The sequence below is a fragment of the Argentina silus genome (genome assembly GCF_951799395.1).
Source record: "Argentina silus genome assembly, chromosome: 15".
Classification (NCBI taxonomy): Eukaryota; Metazoa; Chordata; class Actinopteri; order Argentiniformes; family Argentinidae; genus Argentina; species Argentina silus.
This window is the reverse complement of record NC_139669.1, coordinates 3,319,727-3,337,788: the sequence shown is the minus strand read 5'-3', so window position 1 is coordinate 3,337,788 and position 18,062 is coordinate 3,319,727. Positions and strand designations below refer to the sequence as shown.

Here is an 18,062-nt window from a genome sequence, read left to right as displayed (position 1 = left end):
TTCAGAAGTTATGCTCTGTCATGTCATGTTCATTTGCCTTATCAGAGTAACATTGTCCTTTTAAATACTGTTATAGGCCCAGACAGCTGTGTTATGTATTTGCCATCCGAATATAGCCTAAAATAAATCGTCCTAATATTAATTCAATAGGTCGCGTCTCATATTTATTGATTTATCCGAAAATAAAATACATGTAAATGTTAGTAGTAAATGCATCGGCGAAGGCATCATCTCGGCCTACTTTCACCAGAAATAATAATGATAATGAACATGCAGCCATTTGACATATTGTTATTATCATTATTGTAATGATTATATAATAACAATAATAACAATAGTAATAATAATAATTATTATTATTATTATTATTATTATTATTATTATTATTATTATTGCTGTTGTTGTTCATTAATTAGCCCTGGGATTAGGTCTACAGCTTAACATGATAACAATGTCAAATTGTTCGGTCCACTACGCATATTAAACAGATCTGATACGAATATTAGGGTAATATTTTTGATTAGTACAAATCAGGTAGCCTAATAGTAGGTCTATACATATTATTAATGACCAAAAACTACGTTTTAAGTGAAAAGTTATGGCTTGTCAAAAGCCGCAAAAGACAGGAAATTAAAAATGAGCACCCCCACCTATAACTTCACCTACGCACTAACAAGGTTTTCCAGCACACAGCTTTGATACCTGCTATAGTGTTGTTGTATGTTGTACTTCAAACAACATGTACTCACCACTGGGCAGGTTACTTAGGATTCAAATCTTCTCTCAAACAGCCTACTTCATACTGTTCTCCAAGATAGTAATTTATATTTTTGCATGACAAGGTTCAAGTTCCTTTTATTGCCACCCAACCTGGGTTGGTGGAATTTGTTTTCAGTACAGCATACACTGTGCCTGACGTACACCGGCCGCAGCATGCGACTCCGTTTATTGTATTAGTCTATTGATTTGTTTTCAGTTTTTCATTAAACCTAGACTGGATTTTTCACTATCCGCCTTTAACTTGAATCAGAAAATAATGATTGCATTTGATAAAAGGTGAACATCGTGATAGGCCATTGGCCTACAGTGCAATGTTGTTATGTTACTTAATTTTATGCTATAAAAGCTTTAACTATTCTTAAAAAGTCCATAAATAAGATACCAATTCAAACGTTTTATGGTATTGATGAAGGACATCAACGCGTTCAGGGCGTGTCTCCAGAAAAGACAACACACGGATATATCATGCTCTATTGTATTATAAAGGTCTAAATTATCTTCTCTTCATGTTGACTGACTGAAAATCACAATCGGTGTGTTTGATAAATCCTCTCGTTGAATATGCCCGCCATGTCGGCCTACTGCTTTTCATGGTATAGCATGCCTATAGTAGCCTATTTTTGGATTGTCTTTTAGATTGATTCGTTTAATATGCACAGAACCATGACGAGCAGGCCAGGGATTTTACCCGTGAATCTGATCCTAATTAGGTATATTTATAGATTTCCTCTTTAGCCTTCCGATCTTGTTAACACGTTTTAGCATAATTGCAGCATTTTTCAGGGACTTAAATCAAGCTTCTTTAACTGTACGGTTCTGGGAAAATATACTGGATGTACAGGAACTCGTTCCAGCCCATCACTAACACACTTACCTGTTTCAAACAATCATTTAATCGTGGTATTCAGTTTGGGCCAAGGTTAATTGAATCAGGTGTGTCACTGGGCTAGAATGAATGCCTAGCACACAGTAGCTCTCTTGGAGACCCCTGATCTATATCCTGGGTAATATTAGCGGACATCAAATTATTCATAAAACAAAAATGTGTCGTTTATTTCCAGCTCAAATTAATGTATTGTGGACAGACAATGACTGTGTTATCCATTTTGGCCTGACTCTAAGTAGAGTTGATCAATGATGTAATTGGCAAACCTGTTGCACGTATGTCCTCTACCATCTAGTGGTCACTGAGTATATTACTTTATCATTTGCATATGTGGCACTCCTTAATGAAATGTACTGTTCTGTGAGGACAGAACACAACACAACATGGGAGGTGGATACATGAAAGAATATCTTGTGGGATGTCAAAAAATGTGTCCAAAATGATGATAGGCAGTAGTTCCCCATTGCAAAGTTAATGAGTGTGGTGTTGTGAGAAAACTATTGGGTGATAATAGTTATCGATGGAGTAACACTGTCAACAGGCCTGTATTCATTTGTGAAGCCATGATAAAATAAATCAAATAGCAAACGCAAAAACCACTGACAACATCTGGAGTTTTTCAAACAGTCACCTTCTAGTGTCCTTGTCCTTGCTGTCGGAGAAAACAGGTTTTTTTTTACTGGAGAAAACATGGGTGGTATATCCTAAAATGATGTCTTTGCATGGGTCCTAAACCTGGGTTATAGATTACCTCATTTTAATTTGATTTAAAAACAGTACTTTTGTTTACATATAATTAATGATAACATTTATTACACTCATATAGTGTTCTTCTCAATAATGAAAAACAATTGTTTTTCCATTGAGCATTTTTTATGACTATATGTTTTATGACTATATGTTGAGTGTTTTTTTTCTGTTTTTACAGGAAGTTCCATGTTGATCTCTACTCCAACCAGATGGACCTAACTTCAGCTGTCTTAGTTATATACCATGTCTACTATGTACTATGTAATTATTATTACTTTGTTGAGCCACGAAGGGAGGGTAAAAAGATGGGACGGTAAGGAGTGAATAGGATGGAAAATTAGTAAAATGGAGAACTTGTTCACGTGCCAGAGGTCTACATACTAGTGACTCAGTCTGGCTATCAATGTGATGTCAACCAGAACTCCCTGGGCTCTACTGTGTTTTCATAACCAAACTGGGGGGACGACCAGGAAGTAAGTAGCTGTAAGTGGCAGGAAATGTAAACAGTGCAACAGCAGTTTTGTACAGCGAGACAATAAGAGATAAATAGTAAGCGATATGCAATAAAAGCTGTAAAAAAAAAGCTCTGTGTGTGTGTGTGTGTGTGTGTGTGTGTGTGTGTGAGAGTGTGTGAGTTTGTGTGTGTGTGTGTGTGTGAGAGTGTGTGAGTTTGTGTGTGCGCGTATGGAGTGAAACAAGACTGATTTAGCAGCTTTGTAAAGACACCTATTTGCAAAGAGAAGTCTGTCACAGCAGTTGAAACATATACCTCTGATATCACTTTCTAACGAGCGCTCCCTCTGCTGGCCGGGGAGGAAGGGACACTGACTGACAAAGGTGTGAGGGACTAACAGGTATGTCAAAGGGCATATGAGATGTGTGTCAGGGGCATGTATCAAGAAGATTATGCCCAGAAATAAGATCCCTCTCTCCCTTTTACATAGTATTTACCAACTGCTTCATAACTTGTTGGGCCTCATAGTACAATAAGGATAAGATGGTGGATTAGTCTCCCACATATTTTCACTCATTAATTACCTCTGCAGTGTGATGACACAACAGAGGAAAACGATACCATCAAAGCATTACGAGACATGAGACTTAATGGCAACATACTGTAAGACTGTCTCTGAAACGCAGCTTATAACTGTAATCTTATGTTTTTAACAGAAATTCTGGTTAATCGAGCAGCATGACAGTACCATGGTAACCTCTCTGTTTCCCCTCCTCTCCAGGGTGTGTGTTTATGACAGGTCTTGAACCTTGCGTGCTGGTATGGGGAAGGAGGCTCGCAGCACGCCATGCTCCCCCTCCCTGAGGAGAACTGCTGCCAAATTGTATTCAGATGGAGCAATGCATGAGAGGGCACTGCCAAGAGTCATTTGCAATAAATGCTCCCAAAAGGTCCTCTGCATTTCTCACCAAATATCAGATCCACCATGATAGCACCCTTAATCAACTTCAACACTGAAGAGTGGAAGGGGTTGGTGGGGGACGGAGAAGGAACGGCAGCGGCTGTAAGTATGCTTTTAGTCGCCTAAGTAACGATTGAACCCTCCTAATCTTTTTTTTTCTTTCCTCAAGAAAAATTATCCTTGCATGCGATGGACCACTAAATGGAAGAAGCCCTTTGGACGGCACACTTAATACTGTAAATGGAACCAAGAGGCCTAGCACTACCCTCCTCCTCTTGGAAGTTATTCAAAACAACTCAGCTTTGGCTACATTACTGGGCCCACACTGAAAAGTACAAGAGCACTTTTTAGTGGGGGGATAGCCCACTGTTACAGTCCAATTAATTTGTGAAGATAGCACAGACATGATTTATAGTTGATTTCGGGCGTGTTCTTACTGACAAACAAGCTCCCATCTGCCTTTGGCACGCCACAGACAATACATGCAACTCAACACATTCATGCAAGGCTACTCTCTCTTCAAGGGCCTGGTTGCCTAAGTGCTCTGTGACCAATCGCTTTCTCTTGCGCTCACGCTCCAATAAAAATGTCCTTCAAAGGAGAGAGCCTATTGGTGATTGTTGTCTTTTGAATACACACAAGTGTGGTGGATCTGGTTATCAAAGCTCCAATGACCAATTAGACATGATTGAGTTGAATACACCTTGAGTCAACAAGGAGGATAGCTGCACTGCTAGCCACATAACATTTTAGCTCAATACTGCTTATATAGTAGTCTAGTTATTATGGAATTGATCATGTAGCTTGAGTGAGCTTAAAAGCGTCTAAGATTCACCCTATTTTACCGTTGCTCCTTTATATTTGTTGAAAATAAAAACCAGTGAACTTGCATTGTGCTTTGCTTTTATTATTTATTTAATAGCCTGTGTTCGGGAACCTATTATTTCGGATCTCCTCTTTGCTCCTGGGGTTAACAAAGTGGTGCTCTCTCTATGCTACGCTTTCTTTGCAAGTCCATTGTATCCCATCTATTCCTCCCTTGACTGTGTATGCTGCCCTGATGTCTACCATGGCCCTTGACTAATAAGGATAATAATATTAATATTAATTAATATTCATAATATTCATGTTGTAAACAGATCAACAACCTCTGTGTATATTCAAAAGTGGTAGAGCACGCTGGGGAGCCACCTTTAGCCCCAGGTCTGGTCAATGGTGGCCTGCAGAACATTGCCACCAACCTAGTCCCTTTATATAACTATAGTTTATTTCTGTATACTTGTTGTCTCTGTACATTCTTGTCAGATAGAACTCAAGAAGCAGCCAGAAAAAGAGTGCCTATAGCTGATAAGGCTCAAAATGCCAACAGTCAAGCTTAAGTCAGGGGATTAAGCTCTCTCTGCCGTAACCACCGTATTCTTTCAATAATGCACAGGGAAAAGAAAAAAAACCTCTGAGCCTCTACCCCCTCTTGGCTGCCTGTCTCTATTTCTGTGACTCTCATATGAAACACTTCTGACGTTAAACACCTGTTAACTTTTATGTCTTGTGAGAGGAGCGGCTGAATGGAAGGCCATTATGTTCAGTGCCAGTCGCCTGTGCCAAATCCCAGCAGAGGAAAGACCACTCCCAATATGGAGGGGCTCGAGGAGTGAGCCCCTTATCCCAACAGCCGAGAAACAGCCCTGTTAGCCAGGCAGTCTGGGAGGATCCCTCCTCTCTGTTCAAATCCAATAGTCCTTCTATTTCATTTGACAGCTAGATGAAACCACACTGGCTTTCCAGAGTCCTCACCAGGATCAAGTACATAGCTGCCCAGCAGACTGCCCTCACAGACACTCATGTCATGTCAGAAAGAGCTCTCATTTGGAGGTGAAGCTCTTTAGGACAAAATATATGAATAATCTGATCACAAGGTCAATCTAAAATCAGGTGGTTTTAAAAGGTGAATATCTGGTACCAAAGGAGTCAGACCCACCCATCAGCATATCACAGTCATATGCAAGAGTGTGGCTGAGTTGTCTAGTTAGAATATGTCTGACTGCACTGGAGCAACCAAGCAGTGTGATATCCCTACTGTCCTCCTACAGTGCCTAAACCAGATGCTCACTGTCCCCAAACCATAAATTCAGAGTGGTTTCAGACAGGTAGTCATTAGTGAACGAAAGCCCCCGGTCCCACTAATAGTATCAATCACTGAAAGGAGTGTTTGTCTGCCAGACCCACTGGCTACATGAAAACTGATCCAAAACTTTAAAAAGAGGTGTTAGGCTAATATTTAGGGATTGGATTCCTGCACCAGGAAATACCTATGAACACCTTAAGGAATCGGATTTAGCATTCCGCAGGAATGGTCGGAAAACTCCATCCAGTCCCCTAAAAAACCCTTATATACCCCCTTTCAATGCTTTTGGATTCCGTGAGCTCAGGTGCAGTGATTATTTAAATCCTTGTAATGTGTTAACGATCGAGGCATATTTCATTCTTAGCTTGTCAGTTTTATCCCCCATTAGTAAGCAGGAATGTCCTCTCCTCTTCTCCCCTCACCTCATTGGCTGAGGCCTCTGCTATTTACACACCACAGACAGCAGATCCATTCAGACAAGGCTGAAGAATAACAGCTGGGAGATACTAAAATGAAACGTGTTTTTATAGCCTCCGTCTACAATGCTACTTATTTACCATCTCATCTGGAGGTTCTACCCAAAGACAGATATACACACCTCCTCCCCTCAACAGGTGTTCAGCAATACAACACGGATTTAGCACTTCACTAACGGTCTGCTACAGTAGGTTTTATGATGCAGCGAGAATTTGTTAAAACTGTTTCAGCTTGATGGTACGCACAAACACGAGCATGAAGTGTTTAAGGTTTAAGTGCCATGTTTATTTAGAAAGTGATCTGTCGCCATGCAATTTGTGACGATTGCCTGACACATTCTACCACGTTCATAAAATCTGAGTGAAACTCATGACTGAATGACTGAAATGACTCAATAACTGAAACACTCATTTAAAAAGTAATACAGCAATTGTTTTTGTTGTTGTTGACCATCCAAGAGGTCATTTATTCTCTTCAATACTGACAACAAGGCATATTTTACAAAAGATAAACAAAAATAGAATTCCATCAATACGATAAGCAGTGACGAACACAAGCAAATCTACATGTAGTAAAAAAATGAAATAAAAAGCATAAAAACACAGGGGGAAAGGGTAAACACCTTTACATTCATAGAATGAATATTTCCATGTTCAAGTCGACAGTAACAAGTAGACAGTGACAAATGGTAAAAGTACTTGACACTAAAACAGTTGATGCTTCCTATAAAACATTAATGCTATCTTCATTGTGACTATTATTTCACAGATCGAAGAAATACAAAAACACACGAGTGTGGTGCCAAACTGAAGGAAATGCATGTAACTGTATGACAGTAAGTCATTAGCCAAAGTTATCTGTGACAAAGAAGTTAGCAGTTAGCAGTTATCTGTGACAAAGAATGTTCCACCCACGCAGCCCCAGAATTCAAGTCATCGAGACTCCGTACATAAGACCTCTGATTGATCACTAACACTCTAGTTCTTGAGGCATCATTGACTAAAAGATGAAATAACAGGGCCAGATCTAAAACATATGGGCATCATGTTCAAGGTATTTTGGGGGACTTGCCCACAAATCCTTACAGAGCTTTAGGTCCCGCTATCATAGGAATGTCTATAATAGTGTACAGAAACTGAGCTTAAATACAGTCGCTGCAACACCGTGAAAATAGCTCCATGAGCTAACTCCAGGTTGGGTATCTTTTTGGGCGACCGCCTTGGATGATTGCCAAACTTGTTCAAACACCAACTCTTACACAGTTGTCTTATCTCACCCATACAAAAGATTGAATAGTTTTTTTAGTTTTTTTTTATATCTGCTCAATGAGTAAATTAAAGTAAGTTCCCTTCATGTGATATTTTGCAAAACAAATGATGTCATTTACAACTAAAATTATATATCAAAAAGGGAATCTGATGAATGTTCTAAAACCAGGGCTTGGAGTAAAGCAGTCCATTGCTGTGTCTTGTCAGGTACCCCCCCTATTTTGTTCATCGCTTGGTTCTTTTGGAAGGGGGCTCCTCAGATTTCTGCCCCCCTCTAGTGCGCACTGCTGGGGGGCTTGCTTCACGTTTACGTCCTGCCTTTGCTGCCGCTACAGCCTGTCCCCTCGTCCCTCTATAGAGGAAAATGACGGGCACAAGTCAGTATGTGTGACAGGATGTCATACTGAGGTAATGCTCAGTTTGTATTTCCAATAGATGTACTTACACATTAACTTACCGTGTGTTTGTAGTGCTCTCCTCTTTACCGCTGAGTTTACTCAAAGCCCGGGTGGATGGCTTACTTGGTTTCTTCCTGGGGAATGACACAAAAGCAAAGCAGCTTTCAGGAAATAGCTTTCTCATGTGGAAGAGCCACCTAACTTATACAGGAGACAATATGGTACAGAGACTATGGTCCCTGTATTGTTTGTTCTGACCTTTCATCATGGAAATGTGAAATGTGAAAAGTCAATCATTCTCTACATGATGAACTAATGTAACTAATGTAGAACTACAAACTAATGTAGAATTACATGTAACTAATGTAGAACTACAGTACCAGTCAAAAGTTTGGACACACCTTCTCATTCAATGGTTTTTCTTTATTTTTTATCATTTTCTACATGATAAATGTAGATTGTAGATATTAATGTAGATTAACATTGAAGACATCAAAACTATGAAGGAACACATATGGAATTATGTAGTAAACAAAAAAGTGTTAAACAAACCAGAGTATGTTTTATATTTTAGATTCCTCAAAGTAGCCACCTTTTGCTTTGATGACAGCTTTGCACACTCTTGGCAAGGTGTGTCCAGACGTTTGACTGGTACTGTACATGTAACCAAACAACGTTATGTTTATACCTCTCAGCCTCAAGTCGAGTTACAGCCCTCGTAGTAGTTCTGGTCTTGGTCCCCTCATCCTCTTGTTCCTCTTCCCCTTCTTTCTGCTCGCTCTCTTTCTCGCCTGTCTTTTCTGCGCCTGGGTCCTCCGGAGTCGCTGCTGTCGCTGCTGCTGCTGCTGCTGCTGCTGCTGCTGCTGCTCCCTTCGAGGGCCTGCCCCTCCGAGCAGGCTTCTTCTGAGGTGCCTCTGTGTCCTCCTCACCCTAGGAGAAGGACAACATAATCAGTTCAGATGGTATTTTGTTTTGCAGTTTATTTTTGAAGTGCTCAAAGTGGTTTGAATCAGTACAGGTGTCTACATACCTGGTCTGTTCTGTTCTCACTGGAGCCCTCTTCTTTCCCTTCCTCCTGCTCTTCAGACTGGGTCACTGGAAGAGAGGGAGAAAGAGAGAGGGAGAAAGAGAGAGGGAGAAAGAGATGAGAAGAGAGCAGGGCATGGGTAAATGAAGTGAAAAGTGTGTGTGTGTGTGTGTGTGTATGCTTACCACTGTCCTCTCGAGGTCGTTTATCCCCCTGCTCCTTCAGGCCACTGTCCTGGCTCTCGATCTCCTCTGGCTGGGACTCCTGCAACGCAATCAAACCACACATTCATACACAGACCTCCACAGTTCAACTGAACACACTAGTCCATTGTCATTGCCCGTACCCATTCATTTCCACAGATCTGAGAGGTCTGGATAGGTGTAAGCAATATGGTGTTGGCTCCACCTAGCCCTCCAATAGGCTACATGGAGCACCCATTATATAGCTTTGACCTATCCAGTCCTTTAAGATCTGCAAACACAGGGAGAGTAAGGATGTGGGGCTAGTGGGCTAAATGGAACCAGACCATGGAGCAGAACTTTATAGTTAGGTCTCACCTCCCCCGATTCTTCGATTTCCTCAGACCTCTTCCTCTTCACTGCAGGTTTGCCTGAAAGAACGAGACAGTTGATTAAAACAAAAGCAAGAACATTAATGCAGCAGTAACTGTCATTATGAATTAAAATACATTTTGTGTGTGATTAAGGACTCACGAGCATCAGAGGTCTCCTTGGACTCAGAGCTCTCTGCATCTTGGCTGGTCTCTGGTTTTGGGGTGGGAGGTTTACCTACTCTGCCACGGCGACCACCTCTCTTGGGTTCACCCTTCTCCTCCACCACCTCTTTCTGAAAAGTTTGGGAGGACATAACACAATGGATGCTTTGTGTTGCTTAGCTCTTTGTATTGTATGTGATTGAATGTGTATAACACTAAGATCAAACTGATCACATCTGTCGAACGGACCTCTTTCTCCTCTGGCTTTTCCTCTGAGGTGTCCTCTGGTTTCTCTTCATCTTTCTTTACCTCATCTTCCTTCACTTCATCTGTCTTTTCTTCATCCTTCTTCTGTTCATCCTTCTCCTCATCCTTCTTTTCCGCATCCTCCTCTTTGTAATTTTCTGTGTCCTTTTCATCCTTCTTCACTTCATCTGTCGCTTCTTTCTTCTTTTCATCCATCTCTTCTTTCTTCTCTTCATCCTCCTCCCCCTCATCTTCTTTCTTCTTCTTTTTACCTGTGCAATAAAATCATATCAGTTGTGTCCCTGATGAATGACGTACACATCAGAAAAAACAGAAACATCACGTATCTGATCACATATACAACTTTGGGATTTAGGAAGTATTAAATAGGCCTGACACTGACAGTGTTTAGTTTATCATCTTACTTGATATGGAGGGTTCTTTGGCTTGGGCACCAGAACGCCTGCCTCGGCGGGCCGGAGTCTCCACTGCTTTCTCAGGCTGTTCAGAGTCATACCACATGCTTAAAACAAAGCCAGAACTGACCGAAACAAATCACTGTTCACCTTATGACACACACAGACAACAAGGGAATGAAACACTCAATATTAAATGTTGACCTCTTTAAGCTGTTCCTCCTCCTCAGCTGTGGTTTTAGAAGATCGGCCCCTGCGCGGTGCCTTTTCATCAGTGTCCTATAATAGAAGAAACATTTGAGCAAGGGCAATACGGGGTTGCAATGTGTCCGTATAGGCATGGTTAACTTGAGAAAGTTCTCACCTCAGACTGTTTGGACTGCTGCTCTCTACTGTCCTTTTCGTTCAGATCCTTACCTGATAATTTGGAGAGAAAAACATGTAAACAAACATGTAAAAAAAGACAGTACTTCACAGAATGGAGCTATCCACCATCCAGATCTGAGAAGCTGTGAATCTTTGAATTGAATAATGAAAAGAGGTCATTACTTTCACTCGCTCTTAGGGACAACATGATTCTCTTCAGTGTGTCTCAATGTATTTGTCTACGTTTTGATAGAATGCAAACAAACAAACGTACCAGAGTCCTTGGCCGTGGTAGCTTTCTGATTGGACAGCCTTGGACGGCCTTTGCGGGTCACCCTTCCCTCTTCCCTCTTGTCCTCCTGAACACCAGACAAGGTGTCAAAAGAGATTCATGTATTTTTCATATAATAAAAGATAAAGAAACATGAAGGGCAAATGAGAGGGTTACCTTTTCGGACAGGTCAGATCCCTTCTCGTCTTCCTGTCCGTCTGACTTGGATGCAGTACCTGCAACACACAGTCCCAATCAACAAAGTTCCAAAAATAAATAACACAAAACATACCTACAGGCAGAAAGGAGAAAGGACCGTTCAGTTAGAGAAAAATACAACAAATTTCACAGACACCTGTGGATGAGAATAGATGGAGATGGAGACTCACTGGTTTGTTTGACCAGTTTGGACTGGCGCCCTCTTCTGGTCTCTCTGACCGCCTCTGGCTGCTCAGGTGCATCAGACTTCACCCGAAATACACAGTGAACAGTTTAGTTCATATGACAAGAAAAGGCCAAGCTTGTGTTTTGTTTCTCTCTCCCCTCCCTCTGTTTTTATCTATTCTTTCTGTAAAGTGCATTGTATTACATCTGTGTATGAAATGTGCTACTTAAATAAAGTTTGATTTAATTTGAGTTTAAGCTAAACATGCAAAATTATGTGCGACATTACCATTACCGAGTACTTACAGACTGTGGGTCTGCCTTTTCCTCTTGTGGTTCATTCTGGTCTTTCTCTGAGAGGGTGATAGAAGGAGAGATATTGACCTGACTCTCCTCCATTTCCATGGGAATCATCTCCGTTGTGCCATCCACCTGTTATTCAAACAACAGTAACAGTAAAGTAACAGTCAAGTGTTTTCACTGAAACAACGTCAATGGTTGAGACTTCCATGTAACAAAATGATTAAAAAACAACTCACGTTTGCGTCTTTCTCTGTTTCTGTGGAACCAGCCTGGGCCTCATCTATGCAAAGACAGAGATATGTAAAACAACTACGAAACAAATCATACATTTATTAATTACATACAACATGTTTGTGATACCATGCAGTACCTTCTTTACTGGGTATGTCGGCTACTTCTTGGATGTTGAGTGTATCAGCAGAGGTAGTTTCAGACTCATCTATGCTTCCAGCATTCTCTTTAGCCACCTTGGTTTCAGACACAACGTCACCTGGGGTAGCAACAGCAAAGAGGGGAGGTAAGAGAACTGGACCTCGAAAACCAAGGAAAGCCATAATGTCCAGAACTTTGGACTTGTACTCTGACGTCTTGATGAGGGGTTTGATGAGAATGTAGAAATACCATACAAATCTCATACCTTGTTTGTCCAATGCTGGTACCGACTCAACACAAGCAACATCAGCTTGGCCTGTTTTCTCCACCGTTAAGTCCAGAGTAGCTTTATCCTCCTGTGTGAAAGAGAACACAAATCTCAGAGTAATTTTTTTAATTCAAATTAATTTTTAAGAGAAATAGAAAATAAACATCTAAAAGCCATTCTCACCCGTGGTACCACTTCAACGATTGTTACCTTTGACACCTCAGTGTCCGAAACATCTGCAGAGAGAGAGAGAGTTGCTTATTTGTAACTTTTAACTAACAATAAGCACTTGAGATATGCTTCAACACCCTCTGATATTATGAACAATACAATTAAAATTAGGACAGACAGAGCCACATTACCTTGAATAAGTGACTGTTCATCCACTTTTGGCTCATCCCTTTCCTGGGATGTCACTGATGACGATTCAGCAGTTGTGAGGTCACCCTCAGCCACTTCCTGAACATGCACAGGACCTTCCCGCTCTTTTTCTCCAGGTGTGGGGGTGTCCGTCATCTGCGGGGCAGATATTGGCACATCCGTAACCACCTGTGTGTCTGTCGTGATTAAGCTAGGAGATACTTTGTCAGGGTCCATGGAGAGTAGGGTTAGAGCTGCTTCTTTCATCTTGACATCCGCATCATGGAAGGAAAGCTCTGGGCAGGGAAGTCCTCCCGCTTCCTCTCCGTCATCTCCATGCGTAGCCCCAGCGATGTCACCGCCTTGGCCAAGCCTAGCGTCTACCGAGGCACAGACGTCCATCAGAGTCAGAAGAGCATCCGCGTCCGTTAGCGGGGGCCGTGGTGGTTCCACCTCACCGAGCCTCGCCTCAGCATCATCGTCCTCCGGTTCAGGGGTGATGTCACTTAAAGCGTCGTAGGTGTCATCGGAGACCGAGGGAGTGACAGTGGCAGCAGTTAGGTCAGAGTCTGTGCTTGTGTCCTTGGGTAGAGCAGGGTGTTTCTTAACAGGCTCTGCCATCTCAGGCGGAGGTGAGGAGATGGAAGATGACCGTGAGGACTTCTCAGACCTGTCATCTCCTTTATGACCTTTCCTCTCATCTTGGGTCACTCCTCCTTTCTTCTCTGGAACTTTGGCCTTCTTCTCAGCTGTTTTCTTGGCATTCTTACCGTCCGCCTTCTCTGGTGGGTTTTCCTGTGACGCCCTCTTGTGTTCCTTTATGCTTCCCTCTCTTTTTCTTTCCTTTGATGCGTCAGGTCTGCTGACAGATACTCCTCCTTTACTTTTAACATCCAAACTTTGACCTTTCTTATCAGTCTTCGATGAGGACTGGACTTTGAGGTCCTCCCTTGATTTTGAACGGGACTTTTCCGGGACTTTCCCCTTAGCTCCATGCTCCATCTCCCTGGACTTTCTGGGATCTTTGTCTGTTTCAGTGCTGGACTTGGCCGGCTTCTCACCTTGCTCTGCTTTAGGTCTTTCTTTCTCGCCATCCTTGCTGTCGGACTTGGACTTGGGTTTCTCTGTGTGTTTGTCGTCTGTGTGACTCTTAGGCCTCTTCAGTGCTTCTTTGGGGTGTTTCTCCTTCTTCTTCATGCTCTCAGCTCCAGGCTCCATGTCAGACCTCTCCTCAGAAGAACCAGTGGAATCTGGGAGGAGCAACTGCTTAGGGTCGTTCTTATTGGAGGCAATCTTCTCTCCTTTGGTCTTTTCCCTTTCTCTTTCTTTCTCTTTTACCTTCTCCCTTTCTTTTTCCTTCTCCCTGAATTTTTCCTTATCTTTCTCCCTGTCCTTCTCGGCTTTGGTGGTATCAACAGACGGAACCTTACCTTTCTTGGTTGTGGCATCTCTGTGAGCCCCCTCATCAGGAACATCCTCTGACACAGACGCCCTACCCTCCCTGGCAGTCACTGACACTTTCTTATCACCTTTGACCTTAGTCTTCCTGTCCCCTTTGTCGTCCGAGGAAACCTTAACATGACCCCCTTCCTTTTGCTGAGGCTCATCTGGGTGGGCTTCACCCTTGGCTCTCTTCTCCGGCTTCTGCTTGTGCTTGGCACGCTCGTCCGACAGACTGCGCTCCTTCTCTTTACGCTCTTTGGAGTGCAGCTCCTTGCGGGACAGCCGATCAAACTTCCCAGCGGGTCGCTGCTTGAGCGACTCTTCGGATCCTTGCTCCAAGTCCAGGATGAAGGAGTGTGTCTGGCTTTTGTCTGTCAGTTTTCTGGGTTCGCTAGAGTCTTCTGAGACGCTGCCACTCTTCCTCCTGCGCCTCTCGTCTGATGAAGCAGACTCAGAGACCTTTCTGATGGACTTTGGTTGCAAGCTCTTCGAGGAGACCGCTTTTCCTTCCTATTTGATGGATACAAGAAAGATATATCATCACGAGATACCATTGTTATTCAAAAATAGGTCTCATTTCACTATAAAAAAAAAAACATCACGTATATCAAGGTGTTATTAATTCACAATAAACTAAAACCATGTTAAAATCACACGCTCTAACATGATATTAAAGACACTTACTTCTTTCTTCTTGCTTGAAATATCTCCCTCTTTCCTAAAGGATGAAAATTACTTTATTCACTTGAGAACATATGTGGTGCCATTAAGTAACAAATACAGTCATCCAAAGGTCTACACCATTACACACAAACACACACCTTGAGTCCCGCTTCCTCTTCCTATTGAGGGCCATTTTCTTCTCTAGAACCTTCTTCTCCTTGCGAGCCTCCTTGGCCCTGGGGTCCTGTGCTTCCAGGCCGGGGGATGCTGTCTCCTGCTTCCTCTTATCTGTACAGGGAGTTATCACAGACTGAAACCATCTAATCTATACTTTCAACTCAATACAACAACATCAGAAATATAAATCAAATTTACAGGTTCCAAGGGGGAAAACACAATAATAATATATGCATCTTATTAACGTTCTTAATATACCCTGTTCTTCCTGTTGAGCTGCTTTCTGTCTACGCTTCTCCTCCATGCGCTCCCTGTTCTGCTGTCGTTTCAGCAGCCTCTCCTCCTTATCCTTGGCCTGAGAGAATAGAGAATATAGAAGAGAGAGAGAGAGAGAGAGAGAGAGAGAGAGAGAGAGAGAGAGAGAGAGAAAGAGAGAGCGAGAGACAGAGCGAGAGAGAGAGAGAGAGAGATTGTATTCAGCCACATATTTGATCCCCAAATTCATCCAAGGCAGACATAAAGGTATTTACTTTCCATCAAAACCAGACTGAGGGTGTCACTCACCGCGGACCGTCGCCGCTGCTCCACAGTGACCTCATCGTCAGAGTCGCTATAGTAACGAGAGTAGAGGAAGGGTTTGTGTACGTAAGCCTGTCGACGGGGCTTGCGGTCTTTGTCATCCTCTTGGTCTGTACTAGTCTCCTTTTTCTCCACTGGCTCACCTTCAGATCATAGAGGACATTATTTATTTATTTATTTTTATTAATGACAAGAAAGCTTCAATATTGCATTCTCATATGTTACATTTCAACTTGAGATTTTGAATTGTTTTGAAACACTAATCTTAGGTCCAAATGTTTTGAATAAATTGACTCCACAAAAAATATGAGTCTTTAAAAATAAACACAAACAGACCGTCTGATGAAAGCTCTCCGTCCTCTGAAGTGTCTGATGGTGGCTGCTCATCATCACTCTCCTCCTCGAATGACGACAGGTCACTGGTATGGACGGAGCTCACAGTGATGTCACTCAAGCCGTCAAGGTCAGAGTCTTCCAGGGAATACTCTGATTAAAAAATAATAATAATAAAAATAAAAAAACACAATAACAATATTATTTGGTGCACAATAAGTCAATCCCTAAGCATTATTATATATTTGTTGAAGACTTAATCGTAATAAACAAACAAACAAACATCCATCCAATGAAGACAAGGCATCTTACCTTCTTTTAACCTATCTCTGGCTTTCTGTTTGATGTGGTGTTTCTCACTAGGGGACTTCAGTGGATCAGCATCCCGGGTTTGAGCCTCCTCTTTGGGCTTTCCTGTAGTAGTGCTGCCAGCCTTGTCTTTACCTTCCTCTACTTTGCCCTCTTCTTCCTCCTCCTGAGTCCCAATCTCCACCTCCTCCTCTGCCTTCACCTCCTCTGCCATCCCCTCCTTTTGAGAGTCCAGCTGCTCCTGTACCTCCTCTGTTTTCACCTCCATGGCCTGGACCTCTGACACAAGCTTTCCTCCTTCTTCTTCTTCCTCCTCCTCCTCCTCCTCCTTTCTTTCCTGGTCTTCTTCTCCCTCCTCTGCCAGACTCATGTCCTGTTCTCCTCCCTCTGCCTCATTCATTGGCTCCTCCCACACTTGGTCCCTCTCGGAGCCCCCCTTGCGGCCTTTCTCTCCACTGGAGCTGGCACGGGAGCTGGCCTCCTGGTTGAGGGTGGTGATGGTGTCCAGGATGGACATTGCATCACTGGCCATGGTGGTTGCTGGGACAGATGTGGAAGCTTGGAAGACAACAACATCATCATCATCATCATCTCAAATGTGGTGTGTCCAAACTTTTGACTGGTACTGTATATCTTTGAGATTGGCCTATATAAAATACCCACAAAAAAATAATGAAATAGATCAACCTTCCCTGTATCCCCTGAGGAATGGAGACAGGAACAGGTACAGACATAGACTTTTTTTTGTTTAAATCACAGCTATTTGTGTCAAAGTCTATTTACCTTGCACAGGTAGATTGTGTTCTGGTTTCTCCTCCACTTGAGGAGGTGGGAGAGGAGGTTCCTCTACATAGCTGCCGGGTGACAGGAATTGACGGACAACCCTCTCTACCTGTGGCCTGAAGGTATGGTTGATTTTGGGATCCACCACCTGAGCAACTATCCTGTCAACTCCCTGCTCCAGCATGCCAGACCTGCCACAGAATAAGAGTTTATTTTCACACATTTGGATGCACTAAAGCAGCCTAGCAAATGTATTATGAAAGCTTTGGTCGGGCCATGAATGCTCACAAACCACTTACTGTAGCACCAGCTGTCTGATGTTGTTTCTTAGTTGATTCTTGTTCAAGTGCGGACTCCATGTGTGGTTGGAGAGGTGATTGGACACAAAGTTGTCCACTCGTTGTCTTAAATTCAAGTAAGCAGGCTATAAATACAAATTTGAAATGCACAGTGAACACATGGAAAATCATACTGTTCTAGCTAATGCACCAATATAGTCTGTTTATCAACAGGCTTATCACAGACTGTGTGATGCACAATACAGGTACTTGTGGGCCAAGCTGACAAATGGGCTAGTCATCTCTGAAAGCTGAAATGTAACTGTTAGTTAGCTAGCGAGCTGATAATTCGCACATAATCATGTTTACTACTTTTCGGTCCGCCTCCTCGTTACCGTTGCTTCCATCAGACAGCTAGCGTTACCTTTGTATCCACGTCTGCCAGACAGTCCCTTCTGAACTGGTCGAAAAGACCTTGAGTTTTCAGATGATTGACGATCATGGAGACCAACTGTGGGTCTCCGGGTGGTAAACCAGCCATCTGTAACAATAACTCAGTTTTGAAAAGGATAATCAAATAAATAAATGTCAGAATCACCTGATAAGTAACACCCAAAGTTATCGGTGTTGCTAATATTTTGATTTGGAAGGACTCATTTGATCCGGA

At 42.5% G+C, this 18,062-nt stretch overlaps 1 protein-coding gene across 1 annotated transcript; it reads right to left on the bottom strand.

The window, feature by feature from the left end:
* Positions 1–6,807: 6,807 nt before the first annotated feature.
* Positions 6,808–18,030, bottom strand: bod1l1 (biorientation of chromosomes in cell division 1-like 1). The gene is made up of 29 exons (XM_083686194.1): positions 17,820–18,030; positions 17,417–17,541; positions 17,118–17,308; positions 16,338–16,892; positions 16,029–16,178; positions 15,678–15,835; positions 15,372–15,468; positions 15,095–15,224; positions 14,958–14,991; positions 12,833–14,783; positions 12,654–12,706; positions 12,468–12,558; positions 12,201–12,320; positions 12,067–12,110; positions 11,834–11,959; positions 11,533–11,608; positions 11,321–11,379; positions 11,147–11,231; positions 10,871–10,923; positions 10,711–10,785; positions 10,516–10,591; positions 10,094–10,362; positions 9,843–9,975; positions 9,687–9,739; positions 9,312–9,390; positions 9,130–9,194; positions 8,788–9,029; positions 8,159–8,233; positions 6,808–8,053 (listed from the first exon to the last, which is right to left on the bottom strand). Exons 1-29 carry the CDS (start codon positions 17,934–17,936, stop codon positions 7,927–7,929), a joined length of 5,409 nt encoding a protein of 1,802 aa, XP_083542320.1. The 5' UTR covers positions 17,937–18,030; the 3' UTR covers positions 6,808–7,926.
* Between the last annotated feature and the right edge of the window lie 32 nt (positions 18,031–18,062).

Bases quoted from the DNA above. Each gene is read 5' to 3' on its own strand.
- bod1l1 (XM_083686194.1), bottom strand. From the start codon at position 17,936: ATGGCTGGTTTACCACCCGGAGACCCACAGTTGGTCTCCATGATCGTC. The intron at 12,321-12,467 runs GTATGAGATTTG...TTGCTACCCCAG, and splicing joins ACCAGCATTGGACAAACAAG to GTGACGTTGTGTCTGAAACC. The intron at 11,232-11,320 runs GTAACCCTCTCA...TCTGGTGTTCAG, and splicing joins GATCTGACCTGTCCGAAAAG to GAGGACAAGAGGGAAGAGGG.